Source organism: Dipodomys spectabilis, unplaced genomic scaffold (genome assembly GCF_019054845.1).
Source record: "Dipodomys spectabilis isolate Male_0828 unplaced genomic scaffold, ASM1905484v1 ptg000136l, whole genome shotgun sequence".
NCBI classification, from domain to species: Eukaryota; Metazoa; Chordata; class Mammalia; order Rodentia; family Heteromyidae; genus Dipodomys; species Dipodomys spectabilis.
Genome location: NW_024870813.1, coordinates 966,058 through 989,425, shown reverse-complemented (window position 1 = coordinate 989,425; position 23,368 = coordinate 966,058). Strand labels below are relative to the sequence as shown.

At 47.6% G+C, this 23,368-nt stretch overlaps 1 protein-coding gene across 1 annotated transcript; it reads right to left on the bottom strand.

Moving 5' to 3' along the window:
* Positions 1-984: 984 nt before the first annotated feature.
* On the bottom strand, positions 985-21,839 carry LOC122116558 (synaptotagmin-15-like). Its single transcript, XM_042690303.1, has 9 exons — positions 21,796-21,839; positions 20,261-20,468; positions 19,457-19,599; positions 18,029-18,324; positions 15,903-16,073; positions 14,287-14,407; positions 12,434-12,613; positions 10,758-11,067; positions 985-1,092 (listed from the first exon to the last, which is right to left on the bottom strand). Exons 1-8 carry the CDS (start codon positions 21,800-21,802, stop codon positions 10,925-10,927), a joined length of 1,269 nt encoding a protein of 422 aa, XP_042546237.1. The 5' UTR covers positions 21,803-21,839; the 3' UTR covers positions 985-1,092; positions 10,758-10,924.
* Positions 21,840-23,368: the final 1,529 nt, after the last annotated feature.

The following is a 23,368-nucleotide window of genomic DNA, read 5'->3' as shown; positions in this document are numbered from 1 at the left end:
GGAAGCAAAAATAGGGGATTGCAGTTTAGGCAAAAAGCAACCTCCTACCTCACAAGTAACCAGAGTCAAAAGGACTGGAGGTTTGGCTCAGATGGTAGAGTACTTGCTTAGCAAGCATGAATCCTTGAGTTCAAATCCCAGTATACATGTTTGTGTGTGTGTGTATGTGTGTGTACATATATACATATATGAGTCCCTCATTTCATTGCATTTAGCTTCTGCTACATTCAAGGCACTGGTTTAGAGGCATTTATTTAGAAATTGTAAATCACTAATTTAATTGTAAATCACTTTGTAAATCACTAATTTAAATAATTTTCTTGATTATAATTATATATGATAAGGAATTAGTTTGTATAAGTTTGTGTGTTTAGGTAAGCTCAAGACAAGTATGTAGGGGCTAGGAAGGTGGCTCAGTGGTAAAGTGTTTGCCTCGCATGCATGAAGCCCTGGGTTCGATTCCTTAGCACTACGTAAACAGAAAAAGCCAGAAGTGGCACTGTGGCTCAAGTAGTAGAGCACTAGCCTTGAGCTGAAGATCTGAGGGACAGCGCCCAGGCCCAGAGTTCAAGCCTCAAAACCGACCAAAAAAAAAGTGTGTCCTCCCAAGAAACACACTTCAATGGAAGGAAACAAGATTTGTTTTCAACTCATAACTAACTCATAACTAATGGCTGTTAGTTCATGTGTAGTATTTGCGTGCCTTACTGAAGTTCTTTATTGACACTTAATACTGTTTGTTATTTTGTGCTTACAGAAGAGGCATGTGTGAAATGTTAGTCACCAGTGAAGAATTATATGGTGGGCCTTAACCTGTAAGATTGGAGCATTAGATTATCAATAGATTATTTATTGATTAATCAAATTCATGAAGAAAACACATTTATTGCTTGTTTTAAAAAGATTCAGTTCATTGAAATTTTTTTTTCTACTTGAGTTTAAATTATGGCTTCCCTAACAATGCAGAGTTTGGTGATTCAATAATAATATCTAAAATGGCATCTGTGGATGCATGCATGTGTGCACATACACACTCCTCCCCTACTTCCCATGGAGCAGGATCTGTAGTTTTCAACAAGTTCTCAGAGGGATCTGTGACAGACAAAAGAACAAGAAGCTTAAATTAATCAATTTCTTCATAGGGGACTGAAAAAAAAAGAAAAACTAGAGCAAATGCTTGTTAAGGCTTTGTCTAGCGCATTAGTCGATGGATAGAAAACAATTGTCCTGATCTTGTCTCAGAGAATCTGGGATTTGAACAAAAGCAGCTCTGTGGATAATCCATCTAATGGGTGATGGGACGCCAGCCTGTAAATAATGGCTTCCATCTGTGCTCTTCATTTTTTCAATATTTGTGTGTGTGCGTGAGTGCACACGCACATGTGTACATATGTATGCCAATTATGGGGCTTGAACTCAGGGCCTAGCTTTTTCATTCAAAGTTGGTGCTTTACCACTTGAATCACACCTCCACTTCCAGCTTTTTGCTGACTAATTGAAGCTGGACTCCCATGGATTTGTCTGGACTGGCTCCAAACCTCTATTCTTATATCTCAGCCTCCTGAATAGCTAGGATTACAGGGGTAAGCCACCAACCAATCCATGTTCTTTAGACTAACACCATTAGGGAACAGACTCAGAATTATATAAACTCTGCCCAATCAGTGAAAGTTCAACAAGAGAAGCAGTCCAAGTGCCCTCCCTCCTTGGTTCATCCTGTATCAACCAACACACAATCCCTCAGAGCAGATGGCTCACATGTCTGCTGGGAAGAAATCCTTACACTATTCATACCAAGACAAATCAACCAGCTTATAACAACATCTCTGCTTTCACTATATGTCTTGCAGAATATTGCAGAATATTTCAGATTTTCTATGGCATACTGCCATAGAAGATGGAGGAAAACTTTAACGGGAAAATAGTTGCCTTTGTCTTTAAATATGCAAGGTAGCTGGGTGCTGGTGTAATTCTAGTTGCTTTTAGGAGGCTGAGATCTAAAGATCACAGTGTGAAACCAGCTTGGGCAGGTTTGTGAAACTTTTTTTTTTTTTTTTGGGTCCAGTCGTGGGGCCTGAACTCTGGGCCTGGGCACTGTCCCTCAGCTCTTCAGCTCAAGGCTAGTGCTCTACCACTTGAGCCACAGTGCCACTTCCGGCTTTTTTCTTTTTGCTTATGTGGTGCTGAGGAATTGAACCCAAGGCCTCAGGCATGCAAGGCAAGCACGCTACCTCTGAGCCACCTTCCCAGCCCCAGGTTTGTGAGACTCTTAACTCCAGTTAATTTGTGTGGTGGTCTTAGGGCTAGAACTTGTCTTTTTCACTTGAGGCTGATTACTACTAGTTTTATGGACCTAACTGTCTAGGATGGCTTAGAACCTCAATCTTCAGATCTCAGCCGCCTGAGCAGCTTATTTACAGGCCTTAGCAACCAGTGTCAAGCAGTCTTAAATGCTCCATTTGTGCCTAGTGAGTTTCCAGAAAGTTAGCAATCAACAATTAGAACAAAATGTTCGTTTTGCCTGGTAGTTTAAAGTTGACTTCTCTCTTTATGTCAGTAGGAGAGTGATGTAGGCCAGGAAGCCAGATTTGCCAATCCTCATTCTGTCTTTGGGGATAATGAACTTAGTTTGTTATTAATTCCACCCACTTACAGTTTATATTTGCTAAGGGTGACCTTTCTGCTTCCATGTTGGACTTCATGTTTTGAAAACCACTGCCAGCTTGAGAGTTCTTGTAGAAAGATCTAGAAGCCTGTACAAGTGGACTTATATCTCAGGACAGGAAGCTTAGATTCCACATGGAGTTCAGACATTACACACAAGGTGTGTGCATTGTCTTTGACTTTATTCACTCAAAACTGGCAGTCTACCACTTGATCCACAGCTCTGCTTCTGGCTTTTTGGTGGTCAGTTGGAGATAAGAATCTTAGAGTCTTTTCTGCCTGGGCTGGCCTGGGACTGCAATCCTCAGAGCTCAGCCTTCTGAGTAGCTAGGATGACAGCTGTGAGCCACCAGAGCCTGGCAAGCATGAACAAATCTATGGCACCGATTAAATCCTCTGCATTAAGCTGCCAGCAGCAGCAGCCAATGGAAGTCTCGGCCTTCCATTTGCTGCTGGAAAGTCTTAGAATACATTTTTTTCTAAGACTTTTGATCTTTGCAATGACCAGAAACAGATAAGAAGTGGCACTGGATGGATGCTGAGGGAACAGATCCTCAACACTCAATTTAGCTTTTTATTTTAATTTTCAATATGTTAATTTATTTTTTGCAATGCTAAGGACTGAACCTAGAGCCTTGTGCATTCCACCAACTTACCACACCCCATCCATCCCTAGACTACTGTTGGTTTCTTTTGTTTTGTTCACTATAGAGTATTACTATGTAGCCTAGGCTGACCTAGAACTTGTGATCCTCCTACCTTAGCCTCCCAAGTGCTGCCTGGGATTACAGGCATGCACTACCACACCTGGTTTTACCTAAGGTTTTATTTTGTTTTACATGAGCTTATAGACCCTTCAGGTAAAATCACAAGTCATAACCATGACAAGACAGTCAACTGCATCTTCATTTGAAAATGGAAATGCCCTCAACTTCTCATTAAAAAAAAAAAAGTTCAGAACAAAAGTAGAAAGAATACTATGATCACCAGATGGGGTCAGTTTGGCACATCTGCTCTTGCTCATGACCTCCTCTCCACGGTTTCCTTTGCACGAAACATCTGAAAGTGATGTTCAGACATTCCGAAGCTGCAGCCTAAGTGCTCAACACCTCCTGAAAATGAGAACCTTCTCTTGTAATCCACAACTCCTCAAGTGGCTGGCTTGTGTCAGCTTGCAGCCATCATCTCCAATGCCATAAACATCACAATATGCCACCTCCCTCTGCCAGCTGGCTCACACAGAACCACAGGAAGCCCCTGATGCCATACATCTGCATAACCACAGGGCCCAAACCGCCTCACTCCAGCTGTGTGCTACTCTGAAGAGTAGCTACCACAGCTCAGTTCCTGCTCTTCTAATGTAGAATCTTTCCTGAACTATTAGATTATAATTATAGTTATTTTGTTGTGCTATCTAAAAATAGGTTTAATGACTGGGCACTGGTGGTTTATGCCTGTGATCCCAGCTACTCAGGAGGCTGAGACCTGAGGATGGCAGTTATAAGCTAGCCCCAGGCAGAAAAGTCTGTGAAACTCTTATCTCCAATTAACAAATGAAAAGCTAGAAGTAGGGGTGTGGATCAAGTGGTACCAGCCTTGAGTGGGGAGAGAGGATAGGGACATGGACAAGTGAGAGCAAAAGGCCCTGAGTACAACCAACCCCCCCCCTCCCCCACACATGTACAAAGGCTAAACTAAGCACAATGTTTAGAAACTATAAGCTTTTTAAAACTAGGACCTTTTTGGGGGTCCGGTCGTGGGGCCTGAACTTTGGGCCTGGGCACTCTCCCTTAGCTCTTCAAGGCTAGCGTTCTACCACTTGAGCCACAGCGCCACTTCCGGCTTTTTTCTTTTTGCTTGTGTGGTGCTGAGGAATCGAACCCAGGGCCTCATGCATGCAAGGCAAGCGCTCTACCACTAAGCCACCTTCCCAGCCCTAAAACTAGGACTTAAAAAAAAAAACAAACTACGTTTCTATCTTAATTTTTAATTATCTTTAAGTAGTTGTAAAAAGGGGTTATCAAATTCAGCATGTATGCTTACTAGTTTTTAAAAATTAGGAAATATGCTGTGTGCTGGTGGCTCATGCCTGTAACCGTAGCTACTCAGGAGGCTGAAATCTAAGGATCATGGTTTGAAGCCAGCCCTGGCAGGAAAATTTGTGAGACTCTTTATCTCCCAATTAATCACCAGAAAACCTGGAAGTGGAGCTGTGGCTCAATTGGTAGAGCACTAGCCTTGAGTAGAAGAGCTCAGGGACAGCGCCCAGGCCATGAGTTCAAGCTCCAGGAACAAGCACCAAAAAAAAAAAAAAATTAGAAAATCTGCTGGGATGTAGCTCAGTGGCAAAGCACTTGCAAAAGAAGTTCAGGGACAGTGCCCAAGTCCTGAGTTCAGGCCCCAGATCTACACAGGGAAAAAAAAAAGAAAGAAACAGGGATATGACTATTAGATGGGTGAATTTCTTTGTGACGTACATCTTAAGAAAAATAATAAACACGTAAAAGACTTATTAAAGCAAAAACTAAGTTAATAAAACTTTTAAAACTCGTTTTAGTAATTCCAGTATAGTTAGTGAAAAACATCTTTTTAGGAAATTGTATGGACGTAAATATTGCTAAAAGAAAAACTCTGGACCAATTATATTGAACAAAGTTCACTTGAACAAGGAAAAACTTGCAAATTGGGTTGTCCTTGGGCCAGAACAGATTCAGGGACCAATCTTGCTTGCAATGCAGTCTGAAAGCTTTTTTCCTTGTTGTTGTTGTTGGAGTTTAAACTCAGGGCCTTGTGCTTGCTAGGCTGGTGTTCTACCACTTGAGCCATACACCCCCATCCCGTTTCTGATATTAGTTGTTTTTTCAGGAAGGGCCTTGCCTTTTTGTATGGGCCAGACTCAGGCTTTGATCCTTCTACCTATGGCCTCCTGAGTAGGTAGGATTACAAGTGTACACGACCTCATCTAGTCTGAAAAGCTACTATGGACAGAAAAAGGAATTGATACCCAGCAAAGAGAAGTGAGGAGCAGAGAAACATGGCTTGGTTCCAGCTTGGCATTCGTCTTACTGAAACAGTGGGTAGCCTGCGGCTGACTGAAGTTGGTTGCTGTGAGTGACCAGGACTCATAGGTGTTTCAGGGACAAATTCCAAAAATAGATTGCTAGTTTGCTTAGTTGCAAAAGTTACTTAACAGTTCTTTTCTGTTGTTGTTTGGTGTATGTGGTGTGTGTATGGTGTATGTGTGTATGTGTGTGTGTGTGTTTTGTTTTTGACAAGGTCTTGCTATGTAGCTCTAGCTAGCCTCAGACTCACCATGTACCTCTGGCTGGCCTTGAATTTGTCATCTTACTGCCTCAGTCTTCCAAGTGCTGGGATTACAGGCATGTGCTACTCTACCTAGCTTTAGATTGTGTTTTTTTTTCTATAAGGAAGCAAGTGTTTAAGTAAGTGGGCCAAATTAGAGTAGTCAAAAAATTGTAAACATTTTTTTCTTTTTTGAGTGTGCCTGCACAGGAACTTGAACTCAAGGCCTCATACTCTTGCTTTTTTTTTTTCTCTCAAAGCTGAAATTCTATCACTTGAACCACACCTCTATTTCCAGCTTTTTGGTGGTTAATTGGAGATCAGAGTCTCACAGACTTTTCTGTCCAGACTGGCTTTGAACCACAATCCTCAGATCCCAGCCTCCAGAGTAGTTAAGATTATAAGGGTGAGCCACCAGTGCCCAGCAGAGAAAAATGTTTATTCTGACGGAGTGAACAATTATAGTAAAACTTTTCCTTAATGCAATGTGGAAAGGTGTCTGAAATCAGAAATAAGCCAAGTAGCTTTTCTCTATACTACAATGAAAAAGATGAGAATGAAATCAGGAAAAAATTCCATTCATAATAGCCTCAAAAAAACCCCAAGAAAACAACAAAAATACAACTTAGGAATAAACTAAGGAGGTGAAAAACCTCTACAATGAAAACTATAAAACCTTAAAATATTGAAGACGACATCAGAATATGGTAAGACCTTCCATGTCCATAGATTGATAGCATTAGTATTTATTAATTACAAATTAGTATAGAATGGTCATATTAACACAATGTAGAGACTCAATGCTTTTTCCCATCAGAATCCCACTGTTCGTTCTTCACAGATGTAGAAAAATCAGTCCAAAAATTCATATAGAAACATAAAAAACTCCAAATAGGAAAAGTAATCCTAAACGAAAAGAGCAACAAGAGATGCATCACAATCCTAGACTTCAAATTATACTGAAGAGCCCTAGTGACAAAACCAACACGGTACTTGCACAAGCCCTATGTTGAACAGTAGAGGGCGCCAGAGACAGGGCGGTGAGCAGCGCTGGGTCGCCGCGGGAGCAGGAGGCAGGCCCAGGGTGCGCAGTCCCGCCCCTTCTAGAGGGACCTGACAATCACGTCCCTATTTTTCTCCTAGCTCTCTACGCTCCTCCCCTCAGCCCCGCCCCCTCCGCTCATCAAAGTTGTCAGTCAGCAAACTGAAGCAAGCAGATGGTCAGATACAAAAGGGCCAACCAACAAACTGCTTCTTTGTCCCAGGTTTTATTTCATCAATGGAAATTTACACCACAGAAATCTGGAAGGAAATGTGATCTGTAAAAGAAAAAGGGAGGGAGGCAGGAAGGAAAGGCTGAGTATGCACACATAGAAGAGACTTCATTCGATGGATATCACTGGACCTTGGATAGACCCCTTCCCAGGAATGCAGGCTGTGAAGCAGCTACAGATGATCTGTCTTTTCTTCACTGTCTTTGGCAATATGTAATAACAATTTTTCAACATCCGGAGTCTGTCTCAAGTTCCACCTCTACTACTTTGTATGAGTGTGAGTATGTGTGTGTGCCAATACTGGGGGTTGAACTCAGGACCTGGGCTCAATGCCTTGGCTTTCTTGCTCATGGTTGGTGCTCTACCATCTAAGTCACAGCTCCACCTCTGGCTTTTTGGTAGTTAACTCAAGATAAGTCTCACACAGACTTTCCAGATTGGGCTGGCTTCAAACCTTACTCCTCAGATCTCAGCGTCCTGAGTAGTTAGAATTACAGGTGTGAGTCACCAGCACCCAGCTAATTCCTCTTAAAATAAAGCTAAGAATGGAAAGGAGAGCAATTTGGGCAAATAATCCCACACTAAATAGTAGGGGAAAAAATACGAATATTACAATCTGTCTTCACAATGGCATACTAAATTCAGTTAAGAAATATAGTCATAATGGAATAACCAGGTTTATGGAAATCTAATCAGTAAATTACTCTTATTCTAGTTACCTATTCAAACCTGCTTAGCAAGTACCTTCTCCCTGCTCCTTGGATAAAATATAGAGCAAGTCCCATGACTTTTTATTTATTTATTTTTGTCCCATGACCTTTTCCAATTACTGTTATATAAGAAAATCTTTCTTCTCTTGCAATTTCTGGTTCCAAAAACAGGCTCTTCAGCACTTAGGCTACAATTACAAACAGACTGTTGGGTCTTTTCTATTTTGTTTTTCCTTCCTTTCTCTATTTCTTTCCCTCCCTCCCTCCCTTCCTTTCTTCCTCCCTCCCTCCTTCCCTTCTTCCTCCTTCCCTCCTTCCCTCCCTTCCTTCCAGATTCTTGAGGGGGATCTTTGCAGGATTACATTCTAGAAAAAACAAGTGACATAGAGCTGTATGAAAGCTACAACCCAGCCTCAGGTGAGTTTAGGATCTCCTTAGAATAAGATGGCCTCTCCATGCTCTGTCTAGCAGAGAAAGATATTCTCTACTGATAATTTTGCTGGAGCCAGTATAATTTATTATAATGGGCAGAATTCATTAATACCTGATGGAATATACCAGAAAACATGATTAAATGAGGAAAGCACACACAATAACATTGAGCCATTAATGACTCAGAGACTTGATAGTATCAGATACTTGACTGATTAAAAAAATAGAGTTTCATCCAATCTCTGGACCCTATGGGAAAGAATTAAATGGAAATTTAGAACTGGAAAACATAACGAATTGAATTAAGAACTTAGCATATATATTAACCACAGTTTTACTCAGCATTTTCCTTGTATGCCAACACTGAGGCTTGAACTTAGGGCCTCTTGCTTGGCTTTTTCTTTCTTTTTTTGTGCTGTTCCTGGGGCCTGAACTCAGGGCCGGGCCACTGTCTCTGAGCTTTTTATGCTCACTGCTGGCACTCTACCACTTGAGCCACAGCTTCACTTCTGGCTTTTTGGTGGTTAATTAAAGGTAAGTCTTATAGACTTTTTTGCCCAGGCTGGCTTTGAATCTTGACCCTAGGATCTCAACCTCATGAATAGTTAGAAATACAGGTTTGAGCCACCAGTACCCAGAAACAGAAGATTTCTTTCTGCCAGGGTTATGTGTAGATAGGATTTGAAACAACCCAGGTGGCTCATACTGAGGCACAGAAACACACATGTAGTTTTTGCCCTGTGTCTATAGCCCCATTCCTTTTTCTTTCAGCAGACCTGGGAGTCTCTTACCATTTATATTTTTCTCAGACCAGTCAGATACACTGGTCCACTATATGCTGCAAACAAGACACTTAAAACTTTACAAGTGACCCTAGAAAGGCCACTATTAATCATGAACCTTGGAAGTGGAGGTGTGGCTCAAGCAGGAGAGTGTCAGCTTTGAGTGGAAAAAGCCAAATGAGTGTGAGGCTGTGAGTCCAAATCCCAGTGATTGGCACCAAACACCCCCCAACATGCACATGCACACACACACACACACACACACACACACACACACACACACACACACAAAGTGTGGGGTTGGAGGCTTGGATCAGTTGGTAGAGCACTAGCCAATGAGCAAAAGCACCAGGTACTGAGTTTAAGTTTTGGTTTCAGACCAAAGAAAAAAATAAAAGAAAAATATTGAGTCATGAGCTTCACCTCAGAATGTGGGGGTGTTTGGCACTCACTGGTTCCTGATCAAATGGAAATAGTCCTTAGTAACCTAGTCTGTAGAAAGGTCTTATTCTAAGTGTGCTATGAAGCTGTTAAAAGCTATGACAGTGTGTGCTATTCTGAAAATATGCATGTGAAATACAGTAGCAAAAACACTCAAAAGCTAGTCTGGCAGTATGGACCAGTGCCGAGCAAAGTCTATATGCACTGATGCATCTGAAGTGAAGTCTGAGGCACAAACTCAGCTGAAGTTGCTTTGCGAGGTAAGGAAAGAGAGACACGGGTTCAAAGTTCTGCTTTAGTTACACAGTAACAACGGCATCAGCTCTGCAAACTCTGAGGGACTAGAGTACAGCTATAGACCCTTGCTCTATAACAGTAACCGTGAAGAGCACAACGGGGGTTCATTAGCTTGAACAGGACTTTTGGGCAGTTGATGGCAGTGACTGTGGAAATCGCCATCTTAATTTTTTATCTTATTTTGTACCAGTACAGAGGCTTGCATTCAGGGCCTTGGGCTCTTGTTGCCAGTATTCATTCAAAACTGGTGTTCTACCACTTCAGCCATACCACCACCTCTGGCTTTTTAATGGTTAACTGGGGATAAAAGCCTCATGGACTTTTTTCTGCCAGGGTAGTTTTGAACTCTCTGAGTGGCCAGGATTGCAGGCGTGAGCCACCGGGGACCAGCTGCCCTCAGAATGGCGTTGATGCCTACTAGGCATGAAAGTCATACATGGATTGTTAGGTTTAGGAGAAAAGTTCTCAGGCCCATGGGCTATGCCATGGCTTCATTCCTTCACCATTTTCTACTGACAGTGAGAGCCCAAGGGCTGAATACTGTTGGCTAAGGCCAGCACAGAAACCAGCAACAGATCACATATAAGGGAGAGAAGTTGGGGCCTCTAGGGGAGGGTGCGTCATGAGCAAGACTTGACATGAAACCAATGCTTGGAAAGAAGTGCAGCACACTGCCAGCTTGCTGGCAGGTCCCAAGGTCACCTTGAACTTCCATTCAGCCTAAATAGTTCAAGACACCTGAGATCCCATTATAAATCATGACCGTGATGAGCAGGATCATGATCTGAGTTCCAGTCCAGGCAGCCCCTCAGGTAAAGAGGGGTGGAGTGTGTGGAGAGGGCTCCTGGCCATACCTGCAGACAGGGCAGGCTCCTTTGTTCTTCTTCTCCGCTGTACAGCAGCATTCACGTTGCCATGCCTCCTGCTGGCCCCACAGCACAGTGAGATGTTGGATGAAACATCCATGCTGGTGGCTGCCTGTTGCATGCAATTGCGAGAGCTGTGCGCTCCAGGCGCTGTGTCATGGCTCAGAGGGGCTGCAGAGCGCATGCCAGCGCTTCACCAGTTCCTTGGGCTTGTTGAGCATCTCATTCCAGTGTTCCAACTCCCTGCCTCGGGAGTACATGTAGGGGCCTAGCACCACACGACCCAGTGGGTGGCTCTCTTCAGTGGAGAGAGAGAGAGAGAGAGAGAGAGAGAGGGGGGGGGGGAAGCACTGTTAATCTTGAGCATAGAGGATATATTTCTCACATCCTGACATCCCTACTGGTTTCTTTCTCTGACTTTCACTTCCTTGAAGGAAGTAGCAAGTCTCCCTCTTTCTAAGCAACTCAAGATCTTCAAGAAGGTCCTCATTTCGCTCTAAAGGGCTATATGTGTACACACATGCATGTACATGCGTGTGCCAGTACTGGGGCTGAAACTCAGGGCTTTGCTCTCTTGCTTGATTTTTTTTGCTCAAGGATGGCCCTCTACCCCTTGAGCCACAGCTTCATTTCTGCCCCCCGCCTTTATTTTGCTGCTTCACGGGAGAGAAGAGTCTCACAAAACTTTTCTGGCTTTTATCTCTGTCTCCTAAGTAGGTAGGATTACAGGTGCAAGCCACAGCACCCGGCAAGAGCTACTTCTTGTCTCTGGGAAACCCCAGGAGAGGGAGCCTCATCTGCATCTGCAGGGTGTGTTATGCCCACTGCATGCCAAGGGGATGGCAGAGGAAAAGGGCCTCCCTAGAGAGGTGTCTCCCATCAGCTGCCTTCAGAATTTAGAACAAGCCACAGTGATATCTATTTCCTAACTACCACATGCACGGGAGATGGGTCCTATATCTAGCCCAAGTAACCAGCCATAGCCTGATGGCTCTCCTTCCCCGATAGTGGCAGTGCATGGCTGGCGACAGGCAGTGTGGGGTCCCTGGTTGATCTGATACCTTCTCCCTCTCCCCAAGGATCTTAAAGGATTTTTAGAAGGCAGGACAAAAATGCAGAGTGCACAAGGCCACAAGCACAGGTCACTGCACTGTTGACCGAGACAGCCATCTTGCCTCCTGATCTCTCTGCAGATTTGCCCAAGTAAAGCAGCAGAGAACAATCTTAATCCTCTTTCTGGAAACCCACAGAGTCCAACTGGACCACAGCTGAACTCCTCAAGCCCCAGTCCTGATGACGAGCTGTGTGTTTTTGGCCATGGACCTCAGCCTCTCTGACAGTGAGTGTCTATAACCAGGAGTCAGATGGCTCTTTTAGTAGTCATGTATTCATTTTTTTTTTAGCCAGTCCTGGGGCTTGACCTCAGGTCCTGGGCACTGTCCCTGAGCTTCTTTTGCTCAGGGCTACCACTCTATCACTTGAGCCACAGGACCACCTCCACCTTTTTCTGTTTATATGGTACTGCAGAATCAAACTCAGGGCTTCATGCATGCTAGGCAAGCACTCTACCACAAAGCCACCTTCTCAGGTCTTTATTCACTCTTTCTTGGCAGCTTCTCCTTTGCCCACTGCCCCAGCAGCCCAGGTCCCAGCCCCGGCCTTACTGTCCCCTTCAGTGTCCTGCAACACCGTCAGACTGAGGCTGGCCGTGTCCAGCTTGGCAGCATCAGCCTTGAAGCTGAAGGTCTCATTGTACACAGGGTTGATGGAGCCCAGGACAGTCGAAGTCTTCTTGCACTTGACAAATTTGTTGTGGTTCATCAGAGACAGTTTGACATATACACCTAAGGGGCAGCAACACACCAGTGGGCAGGGAGAAGAAGGCAGGGCCCAGCCTCCACCCGTGGGAGCTCTGGCTTAGGAGGACACATGCCCAATCTCAGTGCCAAGGCCCCTTTGCTCTCAGCCACCGAGACCAGAGGAGGTGACGAGAGGAAACAAGGTTGATTAGTGGGATAGCTTCTAGCCAAGGAAACACTGGGTCTCCTGCCTTTTCCTTTCTCTGCCTTGGGAGGTGTCCGACGTGTGAGAGCCCGTCCCTCCCTTTTGGGAAGGGGGCTCATGGTCCTCGACCCCCGCAGGGGTCTCTGGAGCAGCTGTTTGTTCAAAGGGCTGAGGGTGGGACTCAGATGGCTTTAGATCCACAGTGGAGGCTTGGCTCCCAACCTGCTTTTGACACCCTAGGTACAAACCCCACCAGGCGGCAGCAGGCACCTCCACCTTGTTGGGAGCATTAAAAAGGGTTGGGTTAGGAGGGTCAGCCAGGGCCAAGTCTTTGTCTCTGTTTCTGTCTATCTGTCTGTCTCTCAGTTTCTCTCTCTCTTTTGGTGCCAGTCCTGGGGCTTGAACTCACAGCCTGGGCACTGTCCCTTAGCTTTTTTTTACTCATGGCTAGCACTGTACCACTTGAGCCACAACTCCACTTCTGGCTTTTTTGCTGATTAACTGGAGATAAGAGTCTCACACATGTTCTTGCCTGAGCTGACTTCAAACCGAGATCCTCAAGATCTCCGCCTCCTGAGTATCTAGGATTATAGGCATGTGTTACCAATGCCCAGCAGGGCCATGGCTCTTGATTTCAGTGTTCTGAGAGGCAGAGGGAAGAAAACCAGACTATGGGCATGAAGCTCCTTCTCCAGGGGCTGGGGGATGCCAGGCTGAGGGATAGGTGGAGGTAAAGGACAGTTCCAGGAGACTGCACTGAGGAAAGGATGGTCTTGGGTCAAGGTAGAACTCTTGGTAGGATAGAATGACTACAGCTGGGCTGGGAAGGTGGCTCAGTGGTAGAGTGCTTGCCTTGCATGCATGAGGCCCTGGGTTCGATTCCTCAGCACCACATAAGCAAAAAGAAAAAAGCCGGAAGTGGCGCTGTGGCTCAAGTGGTAGAGCACTAGCCTTGAGCTGAAGAGCTGAGGGACAGCGCCCAGGCCCAGAGTTCAGGTCCCACGACTGGACCCAAAAAAAAAAAAAAAAAAGAATGGCTACAGCCTTGGGTTCACTGTAGAAAAAGGCTTCTCCTAGCAGACTTGTCCACTGTGGAGGGCAGGACACAGGAGATAGTGCGTAGCTGGTGATGGGGTGTGTGCAGGTAGAAAGTTGGGTGGTGAGCTAGGCACGGGTGGCTCACACCTGTGATTAGAACTACTCAGGAGGCTCAGATCTGAGGATCACAGTTCCAAACCAGCCCAGGCAGAAAAGTCTGTGAGAGTCTAACCTCTAATTAACCCTCCCCCTCCCCTCCCCCCAAAAAGGAAGTGAAGCTGTAACTTAAGTAGTAGAGCACTAGCGTTGAGCACAAAACTCAAAGACAGCACCCAGGCCCTGAGTTCAAGCCCTGTGACTAACCAAAAAGAAAGAAAAGAGAGTGGTATGGCTAAAGTCAGATTTCAACCTCAGGGCCCAGGCTTAGAGGGTGGGAGATTCCCTAAGAGGAGAAAGGAAGGGTGGGGGGACTCACTGACAACACCTCTGTGTTCCTGGAGCTGGAGGCCCTTAGCACGCAGCACAACCACGGTCAGGCGGCTCAGGTAGTCATTGTAGCCAAGGCAGAACTGGAGGTCGCCAAACTCCGAGGGAGGCTGGGGAGGCCAAGATGGAAGCCCCGATCTACTCACCAGCAAGGGTGCCGGGGGGGGGGGGGGGGGGAACCACAGAACCCCACAGTGCCTCCTTCCTCCTCCCAGTGGTCAGACACCATGCATGTGACCTGCCAGCCCAGTCTCCTTTAACCCCCTACCATTTTACTGGTGGGGAAACTGAGGTGTGGACAGTTGGAGGGACTTGTGCAGTACAGACTGAGCAACTCTGGTGCCAAAGGCTGAAATCCGAAATGATCTGACAGCCAAAATGTTAAGTAAGTAGAAATTTACACAATGAAAAAATGTTGTTTCATTTACAAAACCATTTAAAAGAGTGTATAAAATTATCTTCAGATGAGCCAGGAGTCAGTGGCTCACACCTATAATTCTACTCAGGAGCCTGAGATCTGAAGACAGGTTCAAAATTGGTCTGAGCAGATAAGTCCAAGAGATCCCATCTCCAGTTAAATAGCAAAAAGGTGAGAGTGAAAATATGGCTCAAGTGGTAGAGAGCCAGCCGTGTGGAAAAAAGCCAAGTGAGAGCATGAGGCTCTGAGTTCAAGCCTCTGTATGGGCACTCCCCATGCCAAAAAAAACAAACAAAAACAAAACCCAGACTTACCTCCAGGCTATGTGTATGAGGTATGTATGAAATGGAAATGAATTTTGTGTTAGACTTGGGATCCTTCCCCAAGATATCTCATTATGTCTATGCAAATGTTCCAAAATCTAAAACAGCAGCATTTGAAGTAAGGATGCTCAACCCACAGTAATGGATCAGAGGCAAGAATTCACAGCCAGCTCTGTGGCATTCCCCAAATAATTTTGAGGCGCTCATGTCCTTCTTAGAATTGGGCAAATAATGGGTAAATACTTGTCAGGCTGGGTGCGGTGGCTCAGGTCTGTAATCCTATCTACTCAGGAGGCTGAGATTTAAGGATCACGGTTCAAAGTCAGCCTGGGCAGGAAAGTCCATGAGACTCTTATCTCCAATTATCCAGCCAAAAGCCGATGCAGAGCTGTGGTTGAACGTTAGCCTTGAGCACAAAGAGGCTCAGGGACAGTATCCAGGCCCTGAGTTCAAGCCTCAGGATTGGTACCCCCTCAAGATATATAGAATATTAAGTATAATCAATTATACATAATATTACATAATATATTATATTATGTATTATATAATATATTTTTTAATATCATTCCCCCCTCCCCGTGATCTATTTGTCACTGCTGACTTGGGTGAGAATCCAAATGTACATTCTCCAAGTTGTCCAGGTCATCTGACAGCCTGAGTAGCAAAGACCTTGGGGGTGCCCTCCCTGCCCAGGAGCAGGTCCTTGTCCTTGCACCCCATGTAGCTCAGTACCTGTGCCCACCACAGGTACTGAGTGGTATGCAGGGAGCTGAGGACCGACGCTGGCAACAGGTAGGGGGTGGATCCTGTCTGCACCTGTGGGCTGCCCACGGTGGGGCTGACACTTGGGGACCTCCACCTTACCTCCAGGCTCTCAGCCTCCAGGTCTCTCCAGATGATCCTGCGGCAGTCACCTGCCAGGGTCTCACTCTTCAGGGGGAACAGCACGTGGCCTAGGGGCTGGTGTTTCCTCTGTTTGTCTACGTGGTACACTGAGAACCTCAGCACTCTCTGGGTGATGTTCTTGCTAGACACCTGAGGGTGGTGAGGATCCAGCCAGGAACAGACATAGGGGTACAGAAATGTGATGATGTTTGATACATTGTACACAGGCACTTTGGGAGAGAGGCATCTCAAGATTACATACCTCAAATCCAGGTACCCCTAAGGGACCCTTCTTAGCATCAGGATCAAACACTGTGGAAGTATGTGCCATAGTTGGGTCACATAGGAAACTGGGCAGACCTGCAGTGTCCACCAGCAGCTGGGGTCTTGTTAGAAAGGTCGGATTTGAGGCCACTCCCCAGACATAGGAATCAGAATCTGCCCTTGAACAAGGCCTTGAGGTAATTTTCTTGCACATAAAGCATAGCAGGACATGGCCTGTCTCTGCTAATGACTTCAGGGAGACCAGCTCTTCTGGTTCTGAGACTTAGCCTGCTTGTCTATAAAATGAGATCTAGGTCCTTCTTCGCAGAGAACACCCAGTCATGGTGTGTTACCTACCACAGAAGGCCAATTAACACTGATCCTCCCTGGTCCCCCCCCCCCCCCCACCGCTCCCTGTGGCCCCTTTTCTTCAAGGATCAGGTTGAAGCTGGGTAAGGTAGAGAGTGCTGAGTGGCTGAGTGCCTTGGTCTTGATCCCCAAAATGGCAGATCCACCTCTGAGTTCTCATAGCTTGACCCTTGCTGGAACCAAGCCACCCATTTTCCTAGCTCTCAGCCTCTGAAGAAGGCATGAACTATGACGCTGACCTCAGATAGTGCACACTTTCTGGAAGCCAATTGGCTTCTCCTTACCTCTCAGGTCAACTGGCTGCACAGCTCTTTCGAGAATGTTTGTCCAAGGCTTCTAAAGCAGGTGTTGATTTCCAGTGTCCCCCAAGGGCCCCTAGTCACCTGCTGAGGCTCTCAGGTCACTGTGGACTAAGGGCCCCAAGTGCCTTGCCACATCCAGACCTTACGCCAGCCCTCCCAAGGGCAGCAGAGGTAGCATTTCTGTCCTAGCATGGCCTTCTAGCCTCTGACAGCTTAGGACATTCCTGCCCCACTCCAAGGTGCCTGGGGCGAGGGGGTGTTTCTAGGTAGAATATAACCAATATCCTGCCTTCCTGGTATAACTTTGGCCAAAATCCCATACTACCCAGGCTTTGGGCTTCCTTTGAGCCTTGTGGACCAGGGCTTGGGACTCAATAGGTCGTCCAAAGCACCTATTGCCTGGATCTGGGGTGTGTAACTGTTTTTAATTTTTATTTATTTTGTCAGTTGTGGGGCTTGAACTCAGGGCCTGGTCACTGTCCCTGAGCCTCTTTGTGCTCAAAGTTGGTGTTTTGCCACTTGAGCCACAGAGCCACTTCCAGTTTTTGAGTGATTAATTGGAGATTAAAAAAAAAAATCTCACAGGGACTTTTCTGCTTGGGCTGGCTTTGAACTGTTATCCTCAGATCTCAGCCTCCTGAGTAGCTAGGATTACAGGTGTGAACCACCGGTGTCCCTTAATTATTTTTTTTTTGAATTGTGCCAATAATGAGAGCTTGAACTCAGGACCTGAGCTATTTTCCTTAGCTTCTTTTGCTCAAGGCTAGCACTTTACCACTTGAGTCACAGGTCCACTTCAGGCTTTTTGGTGATTAATTGGAAATAAGAGTCTCATTTTCCTGCCTGGGCTGCCTTTGAACTGTGATCCTCAGATCTCAGCTTCCTGAGTAGCTAGGATTACAGGTGTGAGTCACCAGTGCCCCACTCTGAGTTGTGTAATCTTGAGACCTCCTCCAGGCAGCCAGCACAGGAGGGTCCCAGCTTCTAGCCATCCCCTTCCAGTCTCTCCTCTGCCCACCCCATTAGGCACTGACTTCCGCAGGCCCAGCCCCTGCTTGCTAGGTAAAGCAGGACAGGAGGCAGAGAGGTTCATGGGAAGTAGGGCGTGCAAGGCCTTGGCTATATAGGGGTCTGGGTTGTCCTGGGCAAGGCTCCCTCCAGAGTCCTCACCTGGAAGATGAAGTGTTCATCGAACTGCGGGTTGGAAGTTTTGCGTTTGGTCTTGGATTGAAGGAAGCGTCGCTCATCAGGCAGCAGGTGGAGCTTCACCAGGGGGCTGCAGGTCTCAGAGGGAGCTTGCAGCTGCCGTGCCTTGATCAGGCCTACCAGCAGCCTCTCAGCCTCCTGCTGATATTCCACCGAGAACCACAGCCTGCCCAGGCAGCCAGCTGGGAAGTCAGTCTCACTTGTGTCCTTGGGGAACTTGTACAGCTCTGGGTTGATGGCTCCCATCACACATGCCTTTCCTACAACAGAGGGGCAGCAAGGTCTAACCACCCGGAGGAAGACAGGGACATGGGGAACAGTGGCGAGCCCTTGATGCACCCCCACACTGGCCCTTGTCCTATGCTCTGATCCTAGTTAGTCTGATGGCTCTCTCTCCTCCTGTCCTTTTCAGACTAAGTCCTACTCCTTCAGCTGGTATGGTATCTCCAGGGAGTTTTCCAAAGCCAAGCTGAAAGCCTTAGCAGAACCCAGAACATTCATTCCACACTGGTCCCTCTCCTGACCTTCATCTCTAGAGGTAAATAATCTGCTTTGTAGCACATGGTGCCCAGTGCCTAGCTGGCTCTTATCTGTGGTGTCTAGAGAAAGACTCAGTGATAAGAGGTTTCCTTTTTCTTTTCATTCTTTCTTTTCTTTTCCTTGGTGCCAGTACTAGAACTTGAACTCAGGGCCTGAGTGCTGTTTCTTAGGTTTTTTTCTGCTCAAGGCTAGCACTCTACCTCTTGAGCCACAGCTCCACTTCTGGCTTTTTGCTAGTTAATTGGAGATAAGAGTCTTACAGACTTGCCTGCCAGGGCTGGTTTCAAACCAGTCTTCAGCTCTCAGCTTCCTGTGTAGCTAGGATTACAGACGTGCCCCACTTACACCCAGCTAAGATACGTCCTTTTTTTCTCTTCCTTTCTCTTCAAATTAGAAGGGCCAAACTGGTTATCGTCTGATTCCTTGGAAGTTCTTCGAGGATATCTCCAGAATAAAGGAAAACTTAGGAAGTTGTGTCTCTCCTTTTTAACCTTCTGCCCTCCACCATTCTAGAGTAGGACCCAGGCACAGCTCTGCAGCTGGGATGGCTGGGCTCTAAACCATCACTACTACTTCATGACCTTGAGGAAGATAATGCTAACCTTCCTGAGCCTCCATGTAAGAACGTACAAAATGGGGTGATATTATTTCCCCCCACAAAATCATGATAAGGTCAGCTTACTGGCATGGAGTTCAGCTGGCACTTAGTGAATGAAAACTAGCAGAATGAATGGGGTAACTCTGACATCTCTGGGCTGGCCTAAGCAGTGTTCAGGTGCCAGATTGGTGAAAACAGATGGATTTTTTTTCAGCTGCTGAGCCCGAGGAGTAGTACAGGTAGTACTTACGCACCAAGGCTGTCAGTGGAGGTGTGAGATGGGAGCTTGGGGGCTGGGCAGGGGTCCTGTGGGGCCTGAGCCCTATCTCGGCTGTCCAGGGGCACCCAGTCTCGGCCTTGGAGAGAAGGAGGCACCACAAATGGCACATTTGGTGGCCTGATCAGAGGTAGGGAAATATAAAACAACATGTAAGGGCTGGTGCAGTCACTGAGGGCTCAGAGGAGAGGCTGAGTACCAGGGGCTAGAGGGAGAAAAGCCACAGGAACAAAACAAAAGAGCATAATTTCCTGGGTCTGTTTGCCTTCCCCTCGCTATTTCCTCCCTTCCCTCTCTCCTCCCTTCCCTCTCTTCTTCCTTCCTTCTCTTCTCCCCTCCTCCTATCCATCCCTCTTTCTCTTCCCCCTCTCCTTCCCCTTCCTCTCTCCAATCCCTCCCCCTCTTTCACCTACCCTCTCCCCAACCCCATCTGCCAGAACCAGAGCCCCAGCATCTCTTTGCTCACAGGTGTGAGCAGAGAATCAACATAATCTCAGCCTGTTTGGGTTCTAATTCTTCTCTTGCTTGTCATGCTACCTATGATGTATACACTCTAAGCCTCAGTTTCCTCACCTGGAAAGTTAGGTTCATAATGCCTGCCTTCATCTTATGGCCAGGTTTCTGGGATTTCTTGCAGAGTCCCTCGTATGCTGATGACCCATAATAAGTACTCTACAAACAGAACTTTATTTCCCACTCCACCCCAAAGGCAAACTCCACAGGAAGGGTCCTAAAGACCCAGAATCCCCCCCCCCCTCCAAGTTTCCATATTCTGCTTCACCTGTGCAGCTGGCCCTCCCCATGTGGCTGGCAGCACCCGTCCCCAGGGCTGTTGGAGGCAGCAGTGGTAGTGGTCATGGCTGGTGACGCTGGCAACTCCTCATAGGTGAACGTGACACAGAGCCTTCTCCACAGGCAGCAGCTCACCCCGATCAGCAGCACCAGCAGCAGTCCCCCAACGATGCCCCCAATCACCAGGGCCAGTTGAGCTAGGGGCAGAGGCCACCACGCAGAATGTGAGTCCACCTGAGGAATGCTACTTCTCTCTGACCTCTGGGGCAAGGTAGGACAACAGCCCCAGGAGTGGCAGGTAGGTGAGCAGGCTGCTTGTTGACTAACTGCTAAGGTCTCAGTGGAAAAGACATTTCCCTGGAGCCCCTCTGATTCCTCTTGGCAAGCCAGATGTCAGAATGTGGTCAATGGGAATCATTTATTTGTGTGTCTGAACAGAAAGCAAACCTAACCAGGGCACTTGGTGGCTCAAGTCTGTAATCATATCTACACAGGAGGTTCAAAAGTCCTGAAGAGGGCTGGGAAGGTAGCTTGGTGGTAGAGTGCTTGCCTCACATGCATGAGACCCTGGGTTCGATTCCTCAGCACCACATGAGCAGATAAAGCCGGAAGTGGCGCTGTGGCTCAAGTGGTAGAGTGCTAGCCTTGAGCCGAAGAGCTGAGGGACAGCGCCCAGGCCCAGAATTCAGGCCCTACAACCGACCAAAAAAAAAAAAAAAAAGTCCTGGAGACTCTTATCTCCAACTAACTAACAAAAAGCTGAAGCAGAGGTGTGGCTCAAGTGGTTGAGTGCCAGCCTTGAGTGAAAAAGCTAAGAGACAGCACTTCAGGCCCTAGTTCCTGCACAAAAAAAGGAAGGAGAGAGAGGGGAAGGGGAGGGAGGGAAAACCTCCCTGGCCAAGCCTCTGCTTCCCCTGATCTCCGCTCAAGGTTTGAGTGTGGGCTTGGGTGTGCATTCAGTGATACCCCAGGAAGACTCGGCTCTGATGTTCACTCAGAGCTCTAGCTTAGGGATCTGGAACCTGCTGCAAGGCTGGATCCCGGATCCAGTAACCTTCCCCAACACCGCTCGGCCCTCTCCTCCCCCCTCCGACCCCCCCCCCCCAAAACTTTGGACGGGAGGTGGGAGGCTCAGCAGCTAAGTGGGAGAGGGGGAGGGGTGTTAGGTGAGACAAATCCAGACTTGAGTCACCCCACCCCCACATGGGGGGCGGGGGGACCTGGGAGGCTTCGCTCAGAGCCCACTGAGCACACAGACGCTGGATCTCTCGTTGGCGATCCAGGCTGAGAAAAAGAGTATGGTGCGGGCAAGTGCCAGCATGGGGTTTCTCCAGCTCCAGGGCCCGACAGGGCGGGTGGTGCGAAGGCGGGGTCCCCCGTACCTGGCTGACTAGGGTGGCCCCAGCGTCCACTGCCTTGCGGGTGGGAGCCGGGCCGCGGCCGGCGGGCCGAGGAGGGGCGTCGCTCCAGCGGAGCCGCGGGCGCGCTGCGCCCGGGCCCGGGTGGGGAGGCAAGCGCACTTACCCGCCATGGGGCTGCTCTGGTTGGCTCTTCTTTGGGGGTGTAGGGGGCGCCAGCCGGGGCAGGGTCGCACGGGTCTCTTCGGTGCAGGCTCTTAAACCTCAGCTCTTCTTCTGTGGATGGCGCGGCGCGGCGCGGTGGGTCCGCGGCGCGGTGGCCGGAGGCAGGCGGGACCCAGCGCCCCGACGCCCCGGCTCCGCCCCACGCCTCGCCCGGGAGGGGCTCCGAGCGGCCCCTGAGCCAGGCAGGTCCTCGGGGCCAGAGCCACGGGCGCCAGGGTGAGCCTGCGACCCCAGGCTGGGTAGATCACTCGTGGATGATCTTAAAGCCTTCTCCTCCAGCATCCGACAGAGGGCTTGCTTGGTGGCCTCGGCACGCGCGGTGCCCACGGTCAGAAACGCGCCTCCACCCATGCCCAGATCCTGAGCACACTCCCTGAATCCCAGGGTGGAATCTCCACTCTTGTCGCTGGCTCCCGTGTTCCCTGCCTAGAGGTCTGGGCATCATCAAGGTGCCCAAGTTTACCCTCACTGTCCTGGGAGCAGGAACGGCCGCAACAAGCAGGAGCTGGGAGCCGGGCGATTCTGTGGTCCAGCCTCCTGCGTTCCAGCTCGCCATCTGTGCATCTGGGGACACTTTAGCACCTGGGTCTACTTTCCTTATTGGGTTCACAATAGTAAGTCTAGTGACTGACCCACTGATGACTTACAGAGTACGCAAGGGGGCCTTCAAAAAGTAGCATCAAAAACCTGGCACCAATGGCTCACGCCTGTAATTCTAGCTACTCAGGAGGCTGAGATCTGAGGATCAAAGTTTACAGAGCCAGGTCAGGAAAGACAGTGCAACTCTTTAAAAAATATATTTGAAAATGCTAGAAACAAAGGGGTTACAGTTACATTGGTCAAGCAAAGAGTACATGTCCTTTTGGACAATGTCACCCCTTCCCTTGCTGTCTCCCAGTTTTTTCCTTCCATCCCCACCTATAAGTTGTACAGTTAATTTTCAACATAGTGTCCAGTGAATACTATTGCTGTATTTGTTCACCCTTTGACCCTCTGTTTCTGTGCTTCCCCTTGTACTGCCAATGACATATAGACAAACAACACAAAAAAGAAAGAAAACACAGTAAAAAAAAAAAACCCACAAAACCTCATTTCTATTTTGTGAAGTTCGTTTTGACAATATTATTTTGTATGATCAGTGAGACTCATCTCTGATTAGTCACCCAAACAGCCAAAAGTGGAGCTGTGGCTCAAGTGGTAGAGCACCACCCTTGAGCAAGAAGGCTCAGGAGCAGTGCCCTGGCCCTGAGTTCAAGTCTTAGAATTAGCAGTGCACACACGCACGTGCGCACACACACACGCACACACACTACACACACACACAAAGTAGTGTCTTGCGTGTCCACTGTTAATCAGTGACTAACAGAGGGAGGTCATTGCCTGTGCCCACTCACTATCCACAGCTCCTGTTACTATGGTGATTATCATCCGAAAGCCTGGCTGATCCGGGATGATAAAAGCAGCTTTGACAAAGGCTCCTTTACCTTTAAGGGTGCTGGGGTTTTCCACTCCAT

Excerpts from the sequence above, each read along its gene's own strand:
- LOC122116558 (XM_042690303.1), bottom strand. Across the intron at positions 19,600-20,260 it reads GGGGAGGGCCAGCTGCACAG|GCCACCAAATGTGCCATTTG; the intron begins GTGAAGCAGAAT and ends ACCTCTGATCAG. Across the intron at positions 18,325-19,456 it reads CACCTCCACTGACAGCCTTG|GAAAGGCATGTGTGATGGGA; the intron begins GTGCGTAAGTAC and ends CCTCTGTTGTAG.